Source organism: Macrobrachium nipponense, chromosome 46 (genome assembly GCF_015104395.2).
Source record: "Macrobrachium nipponense isolate FS-2020 chromosome 46, ASM1510439v2, whole genome shotgun sequence".
NCBI classification, from domain to species: domain Eukaryota; kingdom Metazoa; phylum Arthropoda; class Malacostraca; order Decapoda; family Palaemonidae; genus Macrobrachium; species Macrobrachium nipponense.
Window position 1 is genome coordinate 43125635 of NC_061106.1, and position 23315 is coordinate 43148949.

General features: G+C 38.6%; 1 protein-coding gene across 1 annotated transcript in view; it reads left to right on the top strand.

Moving 5' to 3' along the window:
- LOC135214979 (titin-like) overlaps window positions 1-23315 on the top strand; it is a gene marked incomplete in the record, with an annotated part of 228146 nt that overhangs the window by 133269 nt on the left and 71562 nt on the right. The window contains 1 exon segment of the mRNA XM_064249484.1: window positions 11870-12094. Coding sequence (XP_064105554.1) covers window positions 11870-12094 — 225 coding nt within the window.

The window sequence follows — 23315 nt, forward strand, 5'->3', positions numbered from 1 at the left end:
GTTCAAATAAACCCTCTGTGACAAAAAAGACAATTGTTTCAAAAGAAAGGGGCGTTGAACCTATAAGTAAGCAGAGGAAGCCAGCAGTAACTGGTTCACCCTTAGTCTCTGGTAAGAAAGAACCTTCCTCTAAACCTAGCAGAACTGTTAAGCAAGACCAACCTAAGTATGATAATAAAGAACTTAAATCCACAAGAAAACCTATGAAACCAAAGGAAAAGGAAACGGAAGTTGAAGGAACTGTTCCTAGAAAGGATGTGGAACCAAAGAGAATCGGTCAAAGAAACGACATGCCTCAAAGAAGAGAGCGTAGTAGGAGATCCCCATTTTCTGTGAAAAGTAATACTCCTGAACCTGAGGACATGAAACCCCATACTAGGAAGGTTTCTAAGCCAAGAAAGTCATCTTTGGATCACAACTATCACATGCAGAGAGATTCAGATGATAATGCTGGAACAAGAACCCATAGTATGCAGTCCCTGTCAGGAATATCAACAACCAGCTCTGTACCTAGTTACATGCGACCTCGGGGAGAGTCCTGCAGTTGTCGCCGCCATACCCCAGAGAGGGATATTCAGGAAGTAGAAGAATCGCTGCGGAATGCTTACAAATATACTAGATGCACTAAAAAGGTTACTAAACGACCTGTATCCTATGATTATTCTTATGCTATATCTCCTGATGGTGGTGGTGGTGGTGGGGGGGATCATATTCCATATACTTTGGACCAAAAGATAAGTTACTACCAAAAGATCGAGACCGTCCACATTCTGTTGATATGACTGGTACATGGTCAGTACCTGAAGAAAGCCCCAGAGGAACTGATAGCCCTGGCTTGCATGATCCTTCTGGTTACAGTGATAGGCCTTCAGCTGAGGACTCATATCCTTCAGAGAATCTAACTAGAAAATTGCATTCACCTGATTCCTCATCATTGCATCCTGCAGATTACAGTAGCACTAGTCTGATCCTAAGGATAAACCAGGAAGAGCCACCCCCACTGATCATGTTCCTCAGTTTACAGGAACTGAAAGATACCATCCTGAAACAGAGAGGCCTAGTGACCGTACTGTTCATGATAGTGGATACTCTCCAGATTCTGATGTCTATTATGGAAGACGTACAAGTGAAACTAAGGAAGGAAGGGAATATCTGGAAGTTGATACTAGAGAAATTACTAGGAGCTCACCAGAACGTGATGACAGAGTTAGAGTGTACTCTCCAGATTTTGAAGCTAGCAAGGGGCATCCAGATGATGAGCCTAGGTCATTATATCCCAGAGAAGTAATCCACCATGTCCATACCAGGGATCAACAAGGTTACCAAAGTAGAACTGATGAAAAAAGAGAACATGAATATAGCAACATAAGCCAGTCAGCATATACTCATGATATATCAAGTGAAAAAAGAAGACAATCAAGTGACCTGTTTGTATCTACAGACGAGAGAGTTACACATCCAGATTTGCAGTATGATAGGTCTCCTGAACATCAAGCATCTCCTGGTTATTATCCTAGGCATACATCTGAGGAGCCAGGAAGAAGGGACACTGATAGAAGATCTCCTGAACATGAAGCTGTGTCTGGTTATCCTAGGCATACATCTGAGGAGCCAGGAAGAAGGGACGTTGATAGAAGATCTCCTGGAACATTGAAGTTGTGTCCTGTTATCCCTGGAATATCTGGAGGCCAGGAAGAATGGGACATCATAGAAGATCTCCTGACCATGAAGCTGTGTCCCTGGTTTATCCTAGGCACTCTGAGGCCAGGAAGGAAGGGCATTCATAAAGATCTCCTGAACAGGAGCTGTGTCCTGGTTATCCTAGGCATACATCCTGAGGAGAGCCAGGAAAAAAGAAGGGAACGTTGATAGAAGATCTCCTGAACATGAACTGTGTCTGGTTATCCTAGCATACTCTGAGGACCAGGAAAGGAAGGGACATTGATAGAAGGATTCTCCTGAACTGAAAGCTTGTGTCTGGTTATCCTAGGCATACATCTGAGGAGCCAGGAAGAAGGGACATTGATAGATCTCCTGAACATCAAGGTGCTCCGGGTTATTATCCAAGGTATACATCTGAGGAGCCAGGAAGAGGGAGAAGTGGCACTGATAGAAGGTCTCCTGATCATGAAACTGATCCTGGTTATTATCCCAGGCATACATCTGGGGAGCCAGGAAGAGGAAGAAGTGACACTGATAGAAGGTCTCCTGATCATGAAGCGGTTTCTGGTTACTATCCAAGACATACATATGAGGAGCCAGGAAGGAGCGATGTAGGTTATGTTGTTAAAGAGCACACATATGGTGATCAGCACCTTTATGAAAAAGACAATGTTGATAAAAAGACAGTTATTTCCTCAATTTCAAGGGGCATTGATAGACGTGAAGACGAATCACAAATTCGTTATGTTGATACAACTAGTAGTTTAGACACAACAGAAGTTAGCCATCAGAATGAAAGGCTTCAGAGACAGAATGTAGAGGCTAGCGAGAGTTACCAGGATTATTCTCAACACACTGAACACAGACTGAATACAGAAACACTCAGAGATGACAGAGAAAGAACGACAGAATTTTCCACATACCAGACAGATGAGACACTCAATCGTGATGGAACACAGTACAGTCCTGTTACGATCAGACTAACGTCTGACACACAAGGGCGTGACTTGAGAGTTGATTACGACAGACTGATGAAAACTGGGCAATATGTGAGTGATGACGGTACACACTGGAGGGTTGTATCTGACAAGCAGCCAGCCACCAGTATCACAAGGGGGGACTACATGGTACACAAACGAGACGGTACTGGTAACATAGAGGTAGGCAGTGGACTTTTAGTTACTGACCGGACAAATACTTCCCTGGACCGACGCTGTATGGGTGACGACCCTCCCGCCGGTTACGTCAGACACGAACAGGATGGAGATGGGTCATGGCGTGTGCTAGGTGGTTGCGGCAAAAGCCATCAGACGTCTAGCAGCTGGGAGAAGGCGGAGCATCAGCAGCAGCAGACTGAAAGTAAGCACCGTAAGTGGGATGCACTTGGTGCAGCTGGAGATGAAACTGCTGATACATAAGCCCTTGCTCAAATGCTCTTCAAAACCAACAGCTTTTTTGCGCATCTATTAATCTTCATCTCTAACAATGTCTTCAGAGTCTGTCTTTCTTGAGAGAGAGAGAGAGAGAGAAAGAGTGAGAGAAAATTGAGACCGGAGAAGCGACCAACATGATTACCTAAATATCTCCCCAACTGACATTCCTGTTATTAAATCATTAACTTCCAGATGAAATTTACTTGGAGTCAAACAATGGACAGTACTTACCACACCTGAGGCTTGTAAAATACTAATGGAAGGTAGGTCAACATAGTACCATAAGTACCTTAAGACTTAACCTTTTGACTTTTTTTCTTAAGTTAAACTCTAGGACTACATAGTATGTATACTCTTAATTTTAAGACAACAACCAATTCTGCTTACATTGCCTTAATTGCTGATGTTTTTTCACATGTGGTGACAAGCCATATATATATATATATATATATATATATATATATATATATATATATATATATGTATACATATTGTGGGTATATTGCTCGTAAAAAAAACAGCCAGCAGGCATGTTCAACACAAAGGCTTTTACCGCTGCAGCAAGACTTTCCCAGATCATTTGGTATTTGTTATCGTGGTGGTGTCGATATTACGCATTTGGGGGAAAGTGTAAAAGCCCCCATACACTGAACGATTGCCGTTATCGACCCACACACACAGTATGAGCGATATCCGTACCGATTTCAGTCTGAACAAAGATTTTGTCTCGAGAAGACACGGCATCATCGCTAGAAGAGACGTGCGCGATAGAGGTATATCGGCAGACAAACCCACACATTGAACGATCTGTGTATGACAGACTTGAGTCGCAAGCCAGCAGCAACCTGGTCGTGACAGATTCCCGCTGAGATCGTTCTGACACGAAGCTCTGCCCACTTTTGCATTCAGACAATCCCATCGTTCAGACAATCGTTCAGTGTATGGGGGCCTTAACTCTCGGCCAGAACAACAGTCCGACACTGCCAGTCAGTCAGACTTTGAGGGGGATGCTTACTCATCGTCAGAGAGCCATATAACTCTACCACATAATCGTACTTCGAGTGTCGGGTCATTCAAGTTCCACTCGACGTCCCCTTAAGATGACACTTGTATACTACTCATGAACGGCCCACATTTAATCCCCCATCACTTTCCTACGTTCATTGTTAGCACACGCTTTCCACCCAAGTCATACTCTTCACCTAGACCTACTTCTTACCAACATTTATCACTCTGCCACTTAATGCCACTTTTATTTCAATTTTCACTTTCGTGTGGGGTCCTTGCCTATCTGTCTTCTTCTTTTCCCTTTATTCCTTTCCACATTTGCTGTAATCAGATACTCATGACAGGTGATTTCACGCCTTGATCTTAAAACGTCAAGTACGAGGGCTATATATATCGGTTTCACACTGATGGTATCGGTTGTTACATAGCACAGATTTTTGTACAGTGATTATGTGTACCCTACACTGGTTTGCTAGAAATCCTTAATGCTTGGTCAATTTTTTTATTGATACACATATGTTCTAACATTGCAAATATTTAACAGTTAACTACGTGTATTATCTAACATAGACACAATATATATATATATATATATATATATATATATATATATATATATATAATATATATATATCAAAATTTGTAAATACACACAAGAATTTTGTTTCATGCTCTGTGTATATAATGAGGACTTGTTTGAAATGATTACACAACCTTTATGTGTTTTTTTTTTCTTGAGCAGGTAAAAAGTTTCCTTAAAGCTTAAATTAGTCACATTTTTCGTGGTATTTTTTTTTTATTGTAGACTCTTCTCATTGATTTGGAGATATTAATATTGTTACGTAGTTCGCTTACCGTACGTCTTATATATTAATGTTATCACAGGCAGTCTAGACAGAAAGTACATAGGACTAGTCTCCTTGGAAACAGATAAGATAAAAATTGTAATCGGAACCGCTGCACAAAATACTAGGCCAATATTACATCCACCCCAGCACAGATGGTGTACTGGGACAGAAACCAGATACACTACTGAATTTACGATGGATCATAGTGAGCTTAATGTATACACGTAATTTATTTAATTCTCCTCCCCAATTCGCCTAGGTGAGGGGCATATCACCTCAAACTCATCGGCTAGGAGAATTCAATGTCTAGGCACTTCTGGTAATCCCAGGTACTACTATATGCATCAGCATATCTTGTTCCCGTCCTATTATGTTCTCTATGATGAATGAACAGTGTTATAGCCTTTGTCTCAGTGGTTAGTAGTTCAAAATTACAAGGGAGTAGGTTTGTGAATCGTATTAATTCCTATTTTCCAAGTTCATACTGACGTCAAGCTTTACTTAATCAGAACATATACTTATTCACATAGGCCTAGTATCATGCTAAAGTGACCTACAGCGTGGTGTACGTTCGAAAAGAAAATCTGAGGAATTTTTTTTCTCTTTTTTTTATGCGATTTTAAAACCCTTAATGGTATGTCATTCCAAACATGGTAAACCAGTCATTTATAGCTCCAATTTGCGTGAGTTTTAAAGCTCCAATCAGAAATTGATTGGCTCAGTATAGCAGTCGGAGGTTTTTTAGACCTATAGACCCGCTATAAAACTACACCCACAGACAGGTTTTATTAGCAAAGTGTTATCAAAGCAAGTTTTAGGCAGTGCTGTGATGTATTTTTATTTCTTGTTATATTTAAGGTTATGAAAACTAAAATAAATAACTGAATTATTCCAATTTCTAAGGAAGAAGTGGATTCTTGCACCGGTAATTTTCAAAATACTGTGCGACACGAATGTCTATGCAAAGGGATTTAGTACCACAGGATGTGGGTAGACGGAATTGAGGTGGATATGGATGGATGGGTACGCCTGGTTATTGGGATGGAGTGGTATAGAAGGGGAGGAGGCTATTATAGGATAGGTAGGTTCGGAATGGGGAGGTGGGAGAGGGTAGCAAGGTCGCCTACACTAACCGTCGCATTCCCGCCACCCACCGACACATAACGTATCAACAACGAAAAAAAAAATCAATCAAATATTTGTGAAACAAAATAACAGCAATATCAGTATTTGTGGTCTTGATGTTTATGTAGTTAAGGCGAATTTTTATTCCCGTGTGTTGGAAACGAAAACATTCCCGCCATTATCTTCTGTCAGGTACTCGGAAATTGAAAAGAAATTTGCTTGGTGGTCTCTCTCAAAAGATTCCGGTTTGTATAAGTCTCCTCTCCCTTCTTTTAAACGTCGTCCAGAAAGACTCAACGCACCGATGAGTCAATAGCGAGCATTATGACGAATTTTCACAGAACAAAGAGGTAGAAGAATAGCAGGGACGGGTCTGCTTTATTCGTACGAGATTATTATTTTTCCTCGGTAGCCATCCCCATCGTGGGGTCCGGTGTCATCGTCTCTCCGAGGCGACGTCGCTTTAGCTTTCGTTCATTCCAGGATCTTTCATGCGTTATCGGAGTCTTTCATTGCCCTTGAGTCTTAGAAATAAATGTACCTGGAATCTTTCAAGTTACATTTACAGTCTTGTTAGGTGATAGAAAACAAACCGAAACTAATTTTCGAGCTTGTTCAGAATTGTTTTCGCGCGTGTGTAAGATTTTGGTAAGCTTTAAACGAGAGAGAGAGAAAAAAAAAGAAAAATCTGCGGTCAAGATGGCCGTGGGCGACCACCGCGCCGCTGATCAGCTGGTTGACGGGCTGGCTGTTCGTTGGTCTGCACTCACGTACTCACACACGAACTCTTTTTCGTTCAACTCTCGTTCCTTCGTCATTCGAACCGCACTAGTTCTTCAGGAACCGCTGGGTGTACATTGAGAGAGGAAGCAAAGAGAGGCGACACGGAAAGGCATTCATATATACTCCTTTTAGGTTAGTGTCACTACGACCTCATTTAAGGGCGAGTACTTGTTAGACCTATAGTAATAATTTAATCGCTAAGATTTTAATCTCTCGTGATGTCCTAGCGATTTTTAAGTTAGAATATATATATATATATTATATATATATATATATATATATTATATATATATATATATATATATATATATATATATATATATATATGATTGTAAGTGAAACTAAGAAACTACATTTGAAATTGAATATATCCATCAAGGTGTGTCTTAATTTTTCCAACTACTCGTTCAAATTTTAGTCTATCTATCTATCTATCTACTTCATAAACGCATACAAAATATATGTACACATTTATATACATATAAATGTAATATATGTTATCTTTTATAAGGTAAAAACTAGACTTAGAAGATTCAAGTACCGTTAAAAAGAAAGAAAAAAGTGAGACACCTTGCGGGAAATATAAAATTTCAAATGGACATTGCTTCTTCTTCTTCTTAGTCTCATGTTACCGTACCGAAACTTGAGTCAGCCAGTTTGAACTTACAAAAGTAACGCTGAATACTTTTTTTTTATACTTTTTTGTCAGTGAAAAAAAAAAAAAAACTTCATCCGTTAGACTCTAGCCATGCATGACAATGCATCCACTAGCAATCATAATCCGTATATATATATACTTTGAGGCACATCTTACAGTTATTTCTTTTAACATGTTATTTTAATTAACTATAACAAGTACTCTCACCATATGATTACTGTCTGGAACGTAGAACAGAACCGGTATGATGTCTTAATTTTTGTTCTATTATTCTCACCCACGCACCGTTGTATTATGAGTTAGCCTGTTCCCACACTTGTGGGGGAGGGGGGGAGGCCCTAATGTGGGTATGGCAGACTGTGGGAACGCTCCAAAACAGCGTTATTTTCGCAAGGAGAGGAAATGAAGGATTTAAAACTTTGTTTGTCAAATATCCACCCCCTGTGGCCAGGTCAGCTCCGGTCATGTCCTGTGTTGTTTTTCGGATGGCTAATTTTTTTTTTTTTCTATTTAAACGCATGCTTGAGTTTTATTTATTTAAAATTATGGTTTTTAATACGATGTTTGGTAAAACCATTGTCAGATTTTTGTTTTGTTTCGTAGAGTAATTCCGGTTTTAAGTGGAACAAAAACGTCATAAGTCTACTACTACTAATAGTACTATTATTATTATTAATAACATATCAAGCACCAATTTGTATGAAACAAGCCTAGTCCATCAACCTTCCAAGCAAAATAAAACATAAAATGAAGAGCAAACGCAAAGAAAACAACAATGAAAGTGAGTAACTCGCTTCACCGACGTGAACTTGAGCCTAGTTCTTATTGACCGGTTCTTCTACGTGACGGTAGTAAACATTTGTTCAAGTGGTCAGTATAAACACAAGTTGCAGCGAGAGAGAGAGAGAGAGACCTTGCCCTAGAATTGCTTTTGTTGGACTTCACCTTGACTTCCGTGTGTAACCCTGCTTTTGTTTTCGTGTCGCATTACGCTGTTCTCAATTTTTTTTTTTTTTTTAATCAATAAAGTTTATTTACAGACATCGTAATTTTCATTTGCACGATAATTATTTTGCCGTAATATTTGTTATATACATAATAATTCGATTTTAAAGGACTTTCGTAAATCCATCTGTTTTCATTTAGGTGATTATGGCAAGGAAAAGAGATGAGGATTACTCTTGATTAGTCGTATAGGCCTACTTGGGCTAAGGTTTGGGAAAAGTTATACCGAATGAAGTACTAATATGTTGCAGAGGTTGTTAATGTCGCATTACTTTCTTGTTTATTGATTGATTATGGTTATTTAATGAAGAAAACAGATTCATTTATATCTCGGGTAATTAGTGAAGGAAAGGGTTAGAGGAAACAATGTCAAATAGCCATATACTAGGCCTAGTTGTGTTGGGTTATAGAGCTGGTTTGTTTAATTTAACTTTGTTATAAACAGACGCAATAAACAAACGCAAAATAATCGGATATTGGGGCCCTGACACAAAAGGGCTTCCAGAAGGTCAGTTTCAAAAGGTATCGTTTACAAGGGAAGCGGTCGTGGGAAGAGTGGGGGGGGGGGTGGGGGAGGCAGGTGTTATTGTTCCCATTTCAGCACTCTTTAGACTTCTTTAGTGGGTGGACGAGTGGACTTTTAGGCTTTGGGGGTTAAACAAGGAAAAAAATAAATAAATAAGTGGGCGTGGGTGTAAGGGTGGAGTGATCGGTGGGCTAGGTGAATAGTAGGGAGGAGGTTGGGGGTGAGGGGTACGTTGCTGCTAGTTCATCTCTAAACTCCTCTTAACCCTTCTCTCTTTTTTTCTCTTACTTCGCCCAGCCAATCAACCTCTCCATGGCTCTAACTACTACTTCATCTTCCTCCTCCTCCTCCTCCTCCTCCTATCTCTCTTCTCGTCCGTTAACCGTTTGTTTCCCACTTTCACTTGATCGTTGTTGATCTTTGGTTAATAGAAATCCAAGTTGATCCACTATTAGCATATAATTCCAGACCTTTTCTTCTGCACCGACTCGACTTCTCCGTGGAGTTATTCGTCAGGAATCTTTCTGAACCTTTATCTAGTGGGAATTCGTTTCACCGCCACGAAATTATGATTCCGAAAACTGGAATTTTTTATTTTTTTTCAATTCCATGTTTTACTTTTATGTCTATTCGCCTGACGGACCATATATATATATATATATATATATATATATATATATATATATATATATATATATATATATATATATATATATGTAATTACTTTTAGGTGTCGATGTTTCAGTTAAAGCAGTTTTGATATGTAAGATGTAACGTTCCTCGAAAACATTATTATTATTATTATTATTATTATTATTTTTTGCTTGCTTTGATGTTTTTTTTTTCTAAAATGACGTGCTGCCTTTATGCTAAAGCTTAAGTCTTATTCGCCATCTTGCCAGTTGAGTTTATAAAAGTCCAAAAGGCTTCTATCTTAGAATAATTTTGAATTGTTTTATTTTTCATAATTTGTGTTTTTGTTTGCTTATTGTATTGGATTGTTTGATAATGATTTTTGCTTTTAAAGTATGTTATCTTACTGGTTTCCTCGTTAACTCTTTTATGCCGTTTTACCCTTCATTCGCGTTGAAGAGAAGGTATGATAATATCACGCTTGCTTGAAATGAATTTTTTTCGCAATGATTATACAGCTGTTTGTTTATTTTAAACTTTCATTCCGGATTCTTTCTCTGGTGTACACAGTGCAGTTAAAAAATTTTCCTTTTTATTCTTTTTTGACTTATGTTTTTAATTTCCTGTGTCGTATTTTTGTACAAAGTTAATCTGGGTTTTAACATAATAAGGGAGTCCTGTTAAGTTTTAACGTACAGAAGTGAACCTGTTTTTTTTTTTTTTTTTTTTTTTTTACTTTCAGAAGTTAGTCTAGGTTTTAACGGACAGAAAGTGAATCTATGTTTTTTATCGTACAAAAGTTTGTCTAGATTTTAATATACGAAGTGAGTCTAGATTTTAACATAAGAAGTGAGCCTAGGATTTTAGCATAACAAGGCAGTCTTAAGTTTTAACGTACAAGAAAATGAATCTATGTCCTTTTAACGTACAGAAGTTAATCCAGATTTGAACGTAACAAAAGTGAGTCGAGATTTTAACGTTCATAAAATGAGCCTAGGTTTTAACGTACAGAAGTTAGTCTAGATTTAAACGTAACAGAAGTGAGCCTAGGTTTTAGCGTACAAAATTGAGTCTACTAGGCTTTAACGAAACAAAGTTAACCAGTTCTGTACATATAACGGGATACACACACACTGCTTCAACTTGTCCAAGTCATCATCTCCCTCTTTTGTCTTCTCCTGCCTATCCTGCTTCGAGACATCCGCTCTACTTTAGTACTACTTTCCCACACGGACGTCTTTTCTGCCTCTTTGTCTGAAGAGAATCCTGTCTCTTGTCACATTCCCGGGAGCTGATTACAAAGGACAAGGTCATTCCTCCATGTGTCACTGAGCTTTTTCTTTGAAACTTACGCAGGTTACAGCGCGTTCCGGACGTTTGTTGATTTTTCGAGTGACACATGGCAGAAACACATCCGGCATTGTCCACCTTTCACATGATGTGCTTTTTGAAATGGTACATTTTCTAGCATTCGCTAGACCTAGTACGAGTTTTTTTAATTGTAATAATCGCTTTCTTAAAACGGCTTACAGTTTCTGCTGCATTTTCCTGTTATTCAATGACGTCAGGTGTGAGAGGAATTATTTATTTTTTGTGAGTTTTATTATTACCTTGTGTTTCCTGTCGAGGTGGTTTGTTCATTTTTTGGGGGACTTTCGAGAATGTTGGAAGTTAACCACTGTGATTAACCTCTCCAGTTTACTTTTGTTTTGTCAAATCAAACAATTGATGGTGTATATTGAAATAAATATCTAGTACCCCCCTTTTCTTCCAGTCATGAAATATCGCGGTGATGATTTGTCACGTCATGATGGTTTTTTGACAGATTTGTCCAATAGTGTGATCCGTCAAGGATGTTTGTTTTTGCTAAGTATACAGCGAAAGGTGTTTTTGAAATTTGGTTCATGTCCTTGAGTGTAGGTTTAAAGGCGACTTTTATACATTTTTTTTTTCCTCCTCCCCCTGAAGTTTCGTAAGCACTTAATCCACACCTTGCCATAAGGAGTCACACACACGCACACTCACTCTCACACACTCACACTTACACATCTCTCTCACGTCACGCGTCACATCCTCTCTTACCCCCACCCCGTACCTCCGTCACGTCACCCCCCCCCCCCACCCTCACCCCACCTGTGACCGCCCTCATAATGATAATCGCTCACTAAAACGCTCTCTCCCGACGCAGGCTCTCGAGTAGTAACGTCCTCCTCCACCGCCACCGTCGACCACTCCTCCGGCGCCACCTTCAGCTCGAGGGACTCCCACCACAGCAGCGGCAGACGCATATCCTTCGAGGAGGAAGTCGTTGGAGGCGCCCCAGAGATGAGGGAGGGCAGGAGCTTCTTGGAGGATCGCTCCAAGGTGACCGGTTTCAGCGATGTCTTGTCACGCATGGGCGCTACAGAAGCAGGTAAGAGGAACGTTTCTCTCTCTCTCTCTCTCTCTCTCTCTCTCTCTCTCTCTCAACGCTCTGGGGATCTATCATCTTTTCTCTTGAATGGTTTTCGTAGATGACTTGTTATTGTTATTTCTCTTATTATTAAATTATTATTTTTATTTTTGTCGTTTAGAGCACTTTCTAATTTCGTTTTTTACTTCACTTAATTTTTAGGATCATTCGTTTTCATTTTACAATTAAGAAATCACATTTAAAATCCTTGAGCTGACGTGAACATCCTTTATATGTATGTATATATATATATATATATATATATATATATATATATATATATATATATACTATATATATATATATATATATATTATATATATCTATAGCTATATAATATCATCGCTTGTGCATTCGAAGTAACGTTACGCCTCACGGCTCGTCGTAACGGGCTGCCTTTTAAGGGCGACGTCTCAATGCTTGGAGGAAAAACAGCTGCTTTTATCGATTGACTACGGCGTCCCCAAGAAGGAGAACAACAGAAGCCCTTCTGCCGTGGTTTCAATGTTGTTGTTTTGTACCCTGGAAGATGCGAATCCTTTTTTTGATTTGATATATGTTTTTTTTTTTATTTCTTATTTTTTTTATACAAGTGAGTCTAGATTTTTTATAACGTACAGAAAGCGAGTCTAGATTTTTTTTATAACGTACAGTGGTTAGTCTAGGTTTTAACGTACAGAAAGTGAGTCTAGGTTTTTTTATAACGTACAGAAATGAGTCTTAAGTTTTTTATAACGTACAGGAGTTAGTCTAGTTTTTTTTATAACGTACATAAGTGAGTCTAGATAACGTACAGACAGTGAGTCTAGGTTTTTATAACGTACAGAAATGAGTCTAGGTTTTAACGTGCAGAAAGTGAGTCTAGGTTTTTTTTATAACGTACAGAAGTTAGTCTAGGTTTTAATTGTGCAGAAAGTTAGTCCCTAGGTTTTATATAACGTACAGAAATTAGTCTAGGTTTTTACGTACGAGAGTGAGTTTAGGTTTGTTTATAACGTACAGAAATGGTCTTTAAGTTTTTTAAGTTTTAATGTACAGGAAAGCTGAGTCCTAGGTTTTTTTTTTATAATGTTGCCGTACAGAAAGTGAGTCTAGTTAACGTGCAGGAAAGGTGAATTCTAGTTTTTTTTATAAGTACAGGAAGTTAGTCTAGGTTTTAATGTACAGAAAATGAGTCTAGGTTTTTATAACGTACAGAAATGAGCCTAGGTTTTAACGTCTTCTTTAGCGTTTTCTTTTTATCCTGATAATTATTTCTCACGCACACTTCCTTTCGTAACCTATTTCTGAGAAACGATCACAAAGAGGATGTCATAGAAATCTTAAAAAATATATATATTTGTATTACAGTAGTAAGATTAGTAGTTAGTACTAAAGGTATACACACAGTAGCACCTACCGTGACTCATGACTACTGAGAAATCAGGAGTATAATGAAAGCAGGAAGCCATCCGAGACTAAAAAGGAGAAAATATTCAGCTATTCACAGTCCCCCAATCTGTGCTTGAAATCGTGCGTTTAAAATTAAATTGCGAGTTTCTGCGGGTTCTAAGTTTACAGCGGTTGTTTGTCATGTGGAGCTGAGGCGTTGCTGTTGAAGAAACACACACTCTCTCTCTCTCTCTCTCTCTCTCTCTCTCTCTCGTGTTTTATAGCCGTGTGGTTCACCATTCATTGAGGCTATATATGGCGACCGTCTCTTCCCAAACAGCTTGTAGTTTATTAGTTCGTGACGAAATTCCATTCCCTCGAGACTTCTTACATGTTGCGTTTCGCGTCAGTGCTTTGTTGTTAACGGCTTTGTTGATTGTTGCAAGAAAATCGATCTGAGTTGCTTCGTGCGAACAAGATACGTTCGCTGATTTGGAGTGAAGATGGCCTCCTCCTCCTCCTCCTCCTCTGTTTTGAGAACTGATTGATTGAGCTCGGTCTAAACAGCGCCGTTGATTTTCTTTTGTTTTGATTGTTTTGTTGTTGCTGTTTATATATATATATATATATTATATATATATATTATATATATATATATATATATTTACACGCATTGTTATATAAATACGTAGATCCATAATATATTATGTAATATATATGCATACACGTGTCTATATATATATATATATATATATATATATATATATATATCATTAATATATGTGTGTGTGTGTGTGTGTGTTTTTGTTTTTGTGGGGTGTGTGTGTTTTATGTAGTTTTTTTTTCGAATTGAACACCCTTTTCTCATTAGTGTTTACGTATGAATACGTAATGTCTTGTATACTCAAAACAAATGCTCGTCCGAATCCACGCTAACTCATTCTTTTTAAACAATAAGCGCCTCGGCATAAACGTTGTATTCACTCTCCCCTTTCTTCCGTGTTTCCGTGCAGAATCACTGTATTTTATTTCTACGAATAGATTCCCAAAGGGCAACAACATCCCTTCCGCCCCCAAACCCGCTTTGTTCCTCCACAGCTTTGTTTCGCCGGTTCCAGGCCAGAGTCCAAACGGTTCCAGCCAGGCGAGTCGTTTCCAGGCATTTCCTTTTTCCAGCGTTCCAGCGGTGTTACTGTTAAAACGGGTTACACCCATTGCCTTTCGTAATGGAGGGTCCTTGCTGGAATCTCTCTCTCTCTCTCTCTCTGCCACCAGAAGTTGTAAACAGCAACAGTGTGGTGGAAGAGTTTAAAAGAAAGCTAGACAAAATCATTTAGAAGGACACTGTGAATAAACAGTAAAACCTGCTCCTAGAGATATAAGTGAGCACACGATGTCTCCTCTTAGGATGGACTTACAAGTCTTTTGAGACATCCTAATCCTTGTAACTCTCTCTCTCTCTCTCTCTCTCTCTCTCTCTCTCTGGGAAAGAGTATTGATTCTTGCCATGAAATTGAACTGCGGTGAAGTGTAATTAACGAGAGAGAGAGAGAGAGAGAGAGAGAGAGAGAGAGAGAGAGAGAGATTGAAGTGTCACTAACATTCAGTATATAAAAAACAAGAATGTTTACCTGTGAGAGAGAGAGTTTCATTAAATATTTAATATATATATATATATATATATATATATATATATATATATATATATATATATATATGTGTGTGTGTGTGTGTGTGTGTGTGTGTGTGTGTGTGTGTGTGTGTGTGTGTTTGTTGCTTGAGAGAGAGAGAGAGAGAGAGAGAAAGAACGGCTTGGCTGGGAAAGTTTCTGCATCATAAAACGCGGTAGACTGATAGAAACCTATAGTTCGGTGAAAGTCTATAGTAAAAGGTTTCATCCAGCGAAAGTCTCATTTAAAAAAAATATATAGAATTTTTTTTAAAGTTGAGAATTTTCGAAATCCGTGTTCGCACCGTGCAGACATTTTTATAACGGTACCTTTGATTTTAATTTATTTTTGGACATTTTGATTTAACAAGCTACTCTGTGGGTATTCATTAATGTTAATGTTTCGTCATCGTAAGCCACAATACACACACACAACTAACTATATATATATATATATATATATATATATATATATATATATATATATATATATATATATATTATAATTGTACGTATAACTGAATCAAGAAAGTTTAGAACGTGATAAATGCATAAATAAAAGTATTATAAAACTCTCTCTCTCTCTCTCTCTCTCTCTCTCTCTCTCTCTCTCTCCTCTCTCTCTCTCTCTCTCCTCTCTCACTCTCTCATATCCGTCCTCTCTCTCTCTCATCACGCCCTTCAGTTTACGAGGCGAAGGCTAACTGTTGTCTACACTTGACTTATGTATATGTTTAGAAACCTTACTTGTGCTAAGCTCAGTACCCATTTGCAGTGACTTGCTTTGCAACAAGTGGGTTAACTTTACTTTATATTACTCATGATGACCACAGTTTTATTATTTGATTTTTTTATAATGTTATTTACTTATTTTGCCGCATCGTTGATAACTTGGTAAGCAAGCTTCTATCGAGTGAAACCGACAAATGTAAACAAATAAATAAACAGTTGGAAACTCGATGACGGAGCGTTTCTAAAACTTATTAAATTAATTCTTGAATACAACCGCCAAGTCTAACAGCTCCTTATCTTGTGGTCTTACAAAGCCTAAGATTTAGATTGTATTCACCACCGTATCGGCAGCAGGATATACGGTCATTTATCTTGAACAAGGATGAATCTCTCTCTCTCTCTCTCTCTCTCTCTCTCTCTCTCTCTCTCTCTCTCTCTCTCTGTCAAATATTTGTTTGTTTAAATATTAATTAATATAAAGTGGTTTAAAAAAATATATATATAATTAGAAACCTGATAATGGGGCATGTGAATAGTATAGAAATCCGAACCTTGACCATATATATATATATATATATATATATATAAATATATATATATATATATATATATATATATATTATTTTATAATGCACTGGACGAAATACCGTTTTGCGATTTGCCCATCTCAATTCTCCCGTGATACGAAAAATCGCTGAACCTAATCGCTTCGTATCCGCTGTACGTACGTACGAAGCATAGAATTTTATATTCACCACCAAAATCAGCAGCAGGATTTACGGTCGCTTAGCTTGAACAAGGATAGAAACTCAGCCTCTCTCTCTCTCTCTCTCTCTCTCTCTCTCTCTCTCTCTCTCTCTCTCTCTCTCTCTCTCTCTCTCCAAAGTAATCGATTCGTATGAAAAGTTTTTTCACCCACATCTCCTCGCCCGTCAAGAAGGAGGAGCCATTAGCTGTTTATTTGAGCTGGTTTTCAGGCGCGCCGTTTTCAGAACTGCAGTTTTAATTTTAATTTCTTCTCACATTATTATCTCACGGTCTTGTGATTTTATGAAATAGGAAGAGGAAGTATATAGGTGTTAATCAGATCTGGCCGTGGTGTATCAGTGGTTCGTATTATGTAGTGAGAGAGGGAAGATTAAAAGAAAATAAAAAATTACGAAATAAACAATACAATATTTTCAGTTATCTGCTGGGAGTAGGCAGGGATGCCATCTGTGACGAACCCTCCTTTTATGTCCAGAAGAAGCAAAATCAGGATATGATTTCTCGTGGCTCTTATTTCAGTCCTTTTTCGTCATTTACGAGTTGATTGAGATCAAATAAACAATACTTTTCCCACAACCTGCCATTTCGTTTGCCAAAACATTAGCGCTAGACGCTGTCGTATTATTTACAAAAAAATGTCATTACTCCGATCGTAAACATACAAGGAGAGAGAGAGAGAGAGAGAGAGAGAGAGAGAGAGAGAGAGAGAGAGAGAATTGGCCAAAATGGAAATGCGCGGCCTTGTTTTCCATCAAAGATCAACAACCATCAATTTGTTTGTGAAGGAGGTGAAAAAGCAAACAGTTATTCGCGCGCTCTCTTTCTCTCAGGCCTGCCAATCAGGCTTGCCAACTCTCTCCCCGGTAGTAGCAGTACCCCAAAACACACCACTGACCGCGTTTTAAAAACCTGGCCGTTTTAGAGAATTATAATTTAAAACCATCTGCGAGTCCCACCCCCATTTCATTTGGATGTTAGTAGATGCCCCGAGGAATTATTATACGTTATTATATTACAGAAATATGAGAGGGTTTTAAAGATGTGTGTGTTTATTGTCGGCCTCTGAAAGAGTATTGTAACAGGAACATTAGAGAATTTCAGACTATTTATTAGCCCTGTTCATTGGCCCCCTTCATCCTGCGTTCCATTTTTTCTCAGGAGAAGGATCCTTTTACGTCCTGCTTCACGTTCTTGGCAGCTCCACTTTACCCTTCCCTCGTAGGACGCTCGAGATCCTATTTATCACTCGGAGAATCCCGAGGTCCTTTCCTTTTCCATCATCCTGAAGTTTCTCTCTCTCTCTCTCTCTCTCTCTCTCTCTCTCTCTCTCTCTCTCTCTCTCTCTCTCTCTACAGGAACTTCAAGGTAGTTATTGTAGAGCGCCATTTTCGTGTGTCCTGCTGAAGAAAATATTGTTAGAATTACGTCAAGCAGCTCAAAAGAAGTCTCCTCGTTGCACTGAACTCGTCGTTGGACGAGTGGGTTACGTGCTCGCCTTCCGATTTGGTAGACCGAGTTCGCTCCCCCGCTCTGCCAAACGAGGAATCAGAGGATTTTGATTCTGGTGATTAGAAGTTCATTTCTCGAAATAATGTGGTTCGGATTCCACTATAATAAGTTACCCATTGGTTCCTAGCCACGTAAAAATAAATCTAATCCTTCGGGCCAGCCCTAGGAGAGAGCTGTTAATCAGCTCAGTGGTCTGGTTAAACTAAGATATACTTAACCACATTCTGTGATTAATAAGAAATTATTATCTCGTCAACGAGGCGATGTCTTGGTAGACATTTTGCGCTCTTGTCTGTCTGTTGATTAAAATGATGACAAGTAAACTAATGAGCAGTATTTTTGATGAAATGGAGATAACGTTCGTGGGGTGACCCTATCAGGTCACATTATATATCAACGTATATATATAGGTCACATTATATATCATCGTATATACGTCCATACCAACACTTGACCATTTGAGGGGAGTTAGCGAAATATTTTTCGTTTTTCTATGACATGGTTTCACCAAAATCCAGTAATTGATTGTCGAAATGTTTTGGTGAAAGACACATGACATCGAAATGTTTTGTTGAAACACATGACGTCGAAATATTTTGTTGGAAAACACATGAAGTCGAAATGTTTTGTTGAAGCATATGACGTAACATTTCACCAAATACTCATAGGAAGGCGCCGTTGAAGAAGACTAAAAGCGCAGCTATAGTGGTTGATCTGCAATTGCCCCGCGGGACGTTTGCAGTATATGGTTGCGGTTTCCATTTGAATTTGCAAATAGAAAATTTGGGTGGTTCCAGCTCCCTGCCAGATCTCTCCTCTCCCTTATCAGAATCTACCTTTCTTTCTTTTTTCCTCTCTCCCTTTTTCTTTCTCTTTCGCTCTATGTTAGGGGAAGAGGTCTTCCTTCTTCCTCGTTAGTTTCGGTGGCATCGCGAAAGGCTTGGGCAGCGGCGCATTGCAAAAGGCTGGGGCATCACCAGCGGCGATCTCTCGCGTATAATTAATTTTCCCGAGGTGCTCTTCAACAATGGCGCTGGAGTTTCGTAGCATTAGATTCACTGCTTGCTTTTTGTTGTTGTTGTTTTCTCGCTCGACGTGTCGTTTGGTCATTTCGAGAACTTTTATTATGTGCTTATGGCTTCTTTTTCTTTTTCGTTTCGTTCGCTGAAATTGAATGCTCTTGAAGAGGTATAGTTGGTTCATTTCTTGCGTCTTGATTAGATGGAAGGCGTGCAGATGAAGTGAGGCATATTTACGTAGTATTGTATCCTAGAGAATTAATTTGTATATATTTCCATACAAAACATTTGCATACCTCTGAGATCACAGTACGTCTCCAATTCCATACAAATCTTGTAATAATTTTCAGTAGCAACTTCTGCGAATCATTATACTTTATATATGTCTTAAGACCATTTTTTTAACGTTCCTCCGAAATACAGTTTTCCACCAATCTCATCCTTTATATAGTCATGATTTATACGTCAGGTTTTTCTAAATGTCTCGTTCGATTGCGCTGTAAATATTGCATTTTGGAAAGTAACAACAGACTGTTTTCAAAGACAGACGTGTTTTATTGTTACTTTTATAAAGTAGGTGTGTCGCAAATTTGAATGGAAACAGAGCGGTTGTTATTTATTTATTTATTTTTTTATTTTTTTTATTTTTTTAGCGATTATGGCATCAGTTTGCGATGCCTCTTCGACATGTTTATAAAAACAGTGCCACGTAGGTGAGCGTCTATATCGTCATATAGCTCTGTTTTTGAAGTCAGACACATTGCAAACCTGCGTTTTATTTTTGAAGTTATGTTAAGTTTGCGAAACAGTTTCCAATAAGTCGAGTTATCCACATGCTTTCAGCCTTTTTTGTTTTTTTAAATTTTTCATTTCCTTAAAGCACTGAATGTTGTTTTTGCCTGTTGAATGAAAAAACAAAAATTGCCAAAAACATCAAATTTTTCAAAGGTTTGGATATGTAAGCTACCATTACTTAGTGATAATGATAATAACTACCTATCACGAAGCGATTAATGTTATCCTTGAATAATTTCAAAGAAATTCTGCCTCTTCAAAAGGTTTGCACACAGTACGCCTTCTCGTTGAGACTATGTGCATTGTTATTCCCACGTTCAGTGCATTTATTCAGAGGTGATTGGGATCTACAGGATTCACTGTAACACGAGAACTTGGGTAAAAATAATGTTCTTTTTATCTTCGTTCTGACACTGTGTGAAGTGGAGCCAAGAGAGAGAGAGAGAGAGAGAACAAGATAATTGTGAAAAGGCTGAAATTGTCTTAAAACATGTGTCGTCCATTAATGTTTTATCCTTTGAGCGGAAATGCTTTGAAAGTCTCTCTCTCTCTCTCTCTCTCTCTCTCTCCTCTCTCTCTCTCTCTCTCACTGCGATTTGCGATTACAACGAAGGGCTTTTGTGAAAAGTCATGACACCCAGTTAAGTATGAGTTCATTCTCCTGTGTGTGTGTGTGTGTGTGCTTTTATGCGTGCGCATTTGTCTGGCGCCCCGAGATATGTGTTTGCATGCGCTTGCTTCATTTGTCTTTACGAGGCGTCAGTACGAGAATTTATTGTCTGGAGGACGTTTATAATATATTTCAGATGCGACTCACGACCGCGCGTAGCGTTTTCGTATCATTATTGGATGTATAAATATGTGCTTCTTCTGTGAGACAGATTCCAATCGCTGCAAAACATATAGGGAAGATTTTCTACTCTCTCCTACCACACAGACACATACTTCCTACCCCCAACACCCTACCCTGTGACGAGGGCCTTGTCTCTTCTCTCTCTCCGGTCTCGCTCAATTCTTTCCTCTTGGTAAAGAGGGGTCCACCCGACCTCCTCTTTTGCACTGTTCTCCCCGCCGTCGAGAACGCAAGGTGCCCGTCGTAGTCAGTCTCCTCCTTGAGGTAGAGAGAGAGAGAGAGAAGAAGAGGGAGAGGGAGAGAGACGCCCAAACTGGACTTCTTCAGGAAACAATTTGCCGTTGAGCCACTAGAGAGATAGAGACAGACAGACCCTCATATACTAAAGACCCATCCTTTTGAAAAAAAATAGAAACAAAAGAGGCGCTTATGATAGACTGCGATAGACCTCGTTGATTGCTTGCTTGAGTTTTTTCGCTCCCCCTTTGGTGGTATCCCCGTGGTATCCTCGTGGTATCTATCACCCCTGCCAAAAGTGACTGTACTTGCAAGAGATACAGCAGTGATTATCAGAATCTCAGTGTTTGGCATCTGTTTTGAGTGAAGGATTTGACAACAACAGAGTTCGCCCGTTTGATGTCAAGTGGTTCCTAATCAAGGGGCGCACGAAGGTATTATTCTTTGTTATTTGTTTTCTCTATAGCTAAATATTATTATGATGTAATTGTCAGGACACTGACGAAGCCTCAAAAATGATGCAACTATTTTAAAAACTTAGTGAACTCCCAGGGTAGAAAGGAACATTCACTTGACTTCGAAGAGATGGAGAGGAATTAATATCCGAGGATATGGTTTAGGCACGTTGCTCCTCCTCCTCCGTCTTGCCCTGATTATGGGATGTTGCAAGTCATAGGAGGCCCTTTTTTTTATAATTTCTCCTTCGACTGGAATCTGTCAGATGTACGGAATGAGTCACTCGACAGCTTCGCTTACAATCTGGGAATGGATGAGTTTGTCGTCGAGAGGTTTTTTATTTATTTTTTTTTTAACTTAATCCGCTTGAGGACTCGGTAATATGTGGTGTAGGTGACGTCACGAGGACTTCTAGGGCAGTGTGTCATTTGCAGGTCATTTTGTAATTTAACTTTGTAACACATTTTCTTGAGAATATTTAGCTCAATGATGATTATGAATATTTAGAGAAATGATAGTAAACACGAATAGTAACGACTCACGAACAAGATTAATGATAAGCAATTAGGAATGAATACGTTTTGTTTGCTCCCTGTTTTGTGTGATTTGAATAATCTAACTTAAATGGCCACATCGTAAGGAAGTATGAAACTAATAACTGAACTATGAAAATATAAAATAACTATGAAAATATAACGAATATCTCTGGCAGTATTGAGGTATGAGCTTTAAACAATCTCACACTTCTGTACCGTCCCCCCATTTCGTCATGTTCAAGTTTAAAACGAAAAGAAGAATAGGAGGAGGATGAGTAAGAAGAAGAAGAAAAAGAGAGAGAGGGAGAGAGACCAGCTGAAGGTGCTGCTGGCGCCCTGGCGAATGGGGGTATTTTAATGCTCATTTAGAATTTATTTTAAATCGGTACATTGTTACTCTCTCCTTCGCCGAACACTGCTAAATTCTTGGAACCGGTTTTGGGCGTTACGTAATTCCGTTGCTCAGAGCAGTGAGCAACAGTGAAATTATATATATAATATATATAGCTTTACTGGCATTTACTGACTGACGAAGGACAAAATTGCTGTGGAAAATAGCTATGTAATGCTACTTAGTTATTCGTCATAATAATCTGCTCTAGTAGATGAACACCTGTGAAGCTATGTATTGAGAATTGAATGAACTCTCTTGGCCTTCATAATGATTTAATTGCCTGTTTAGAGAGGAATTATGATAGAAATTAAGTTGAAAGCAAAGCACTTTATATTTTTTTATTCTGAAGACGAATCAGAACACCCAGGAAGATTTTGAAAGACTGAAAAATCGAGAGAAAGAGACTTTTATCACTTTATCCCATAATGTGGTGCTCGAGATCGGACAATATCAACGGTTCCAAAAACAACATCCCTAAAGAAACGACTAGAAAATAATCGAATCGGTGATTGTTTTTTTGCGGTTGTTTTTCCTCGAAACCGCAAAATTGTTTTCGTGATTGTTTTTTCCTCGAAAATTGTTTTTGTAATTGTTTTTTCCACGAAACCGCAAAATTGTTTTCGTGATTGTTTTTCCTTGGAGATTGTTTTTGTGATTATTTTTTCCTCGAAGTTTGTTTTGTGATTTTTTCCTCGAAACCACAATTGTTTTGTGATTGATTATTTTTTCCTCGAAACCACAATTGTTCTTGTGATTGTTTTTCCCCACGAAACCGCGTTGCCTTTTCTATTCGTGATTGTTTTCGAAAACGCCTCGAGAGAATATTGACATCGAGGAGAGACG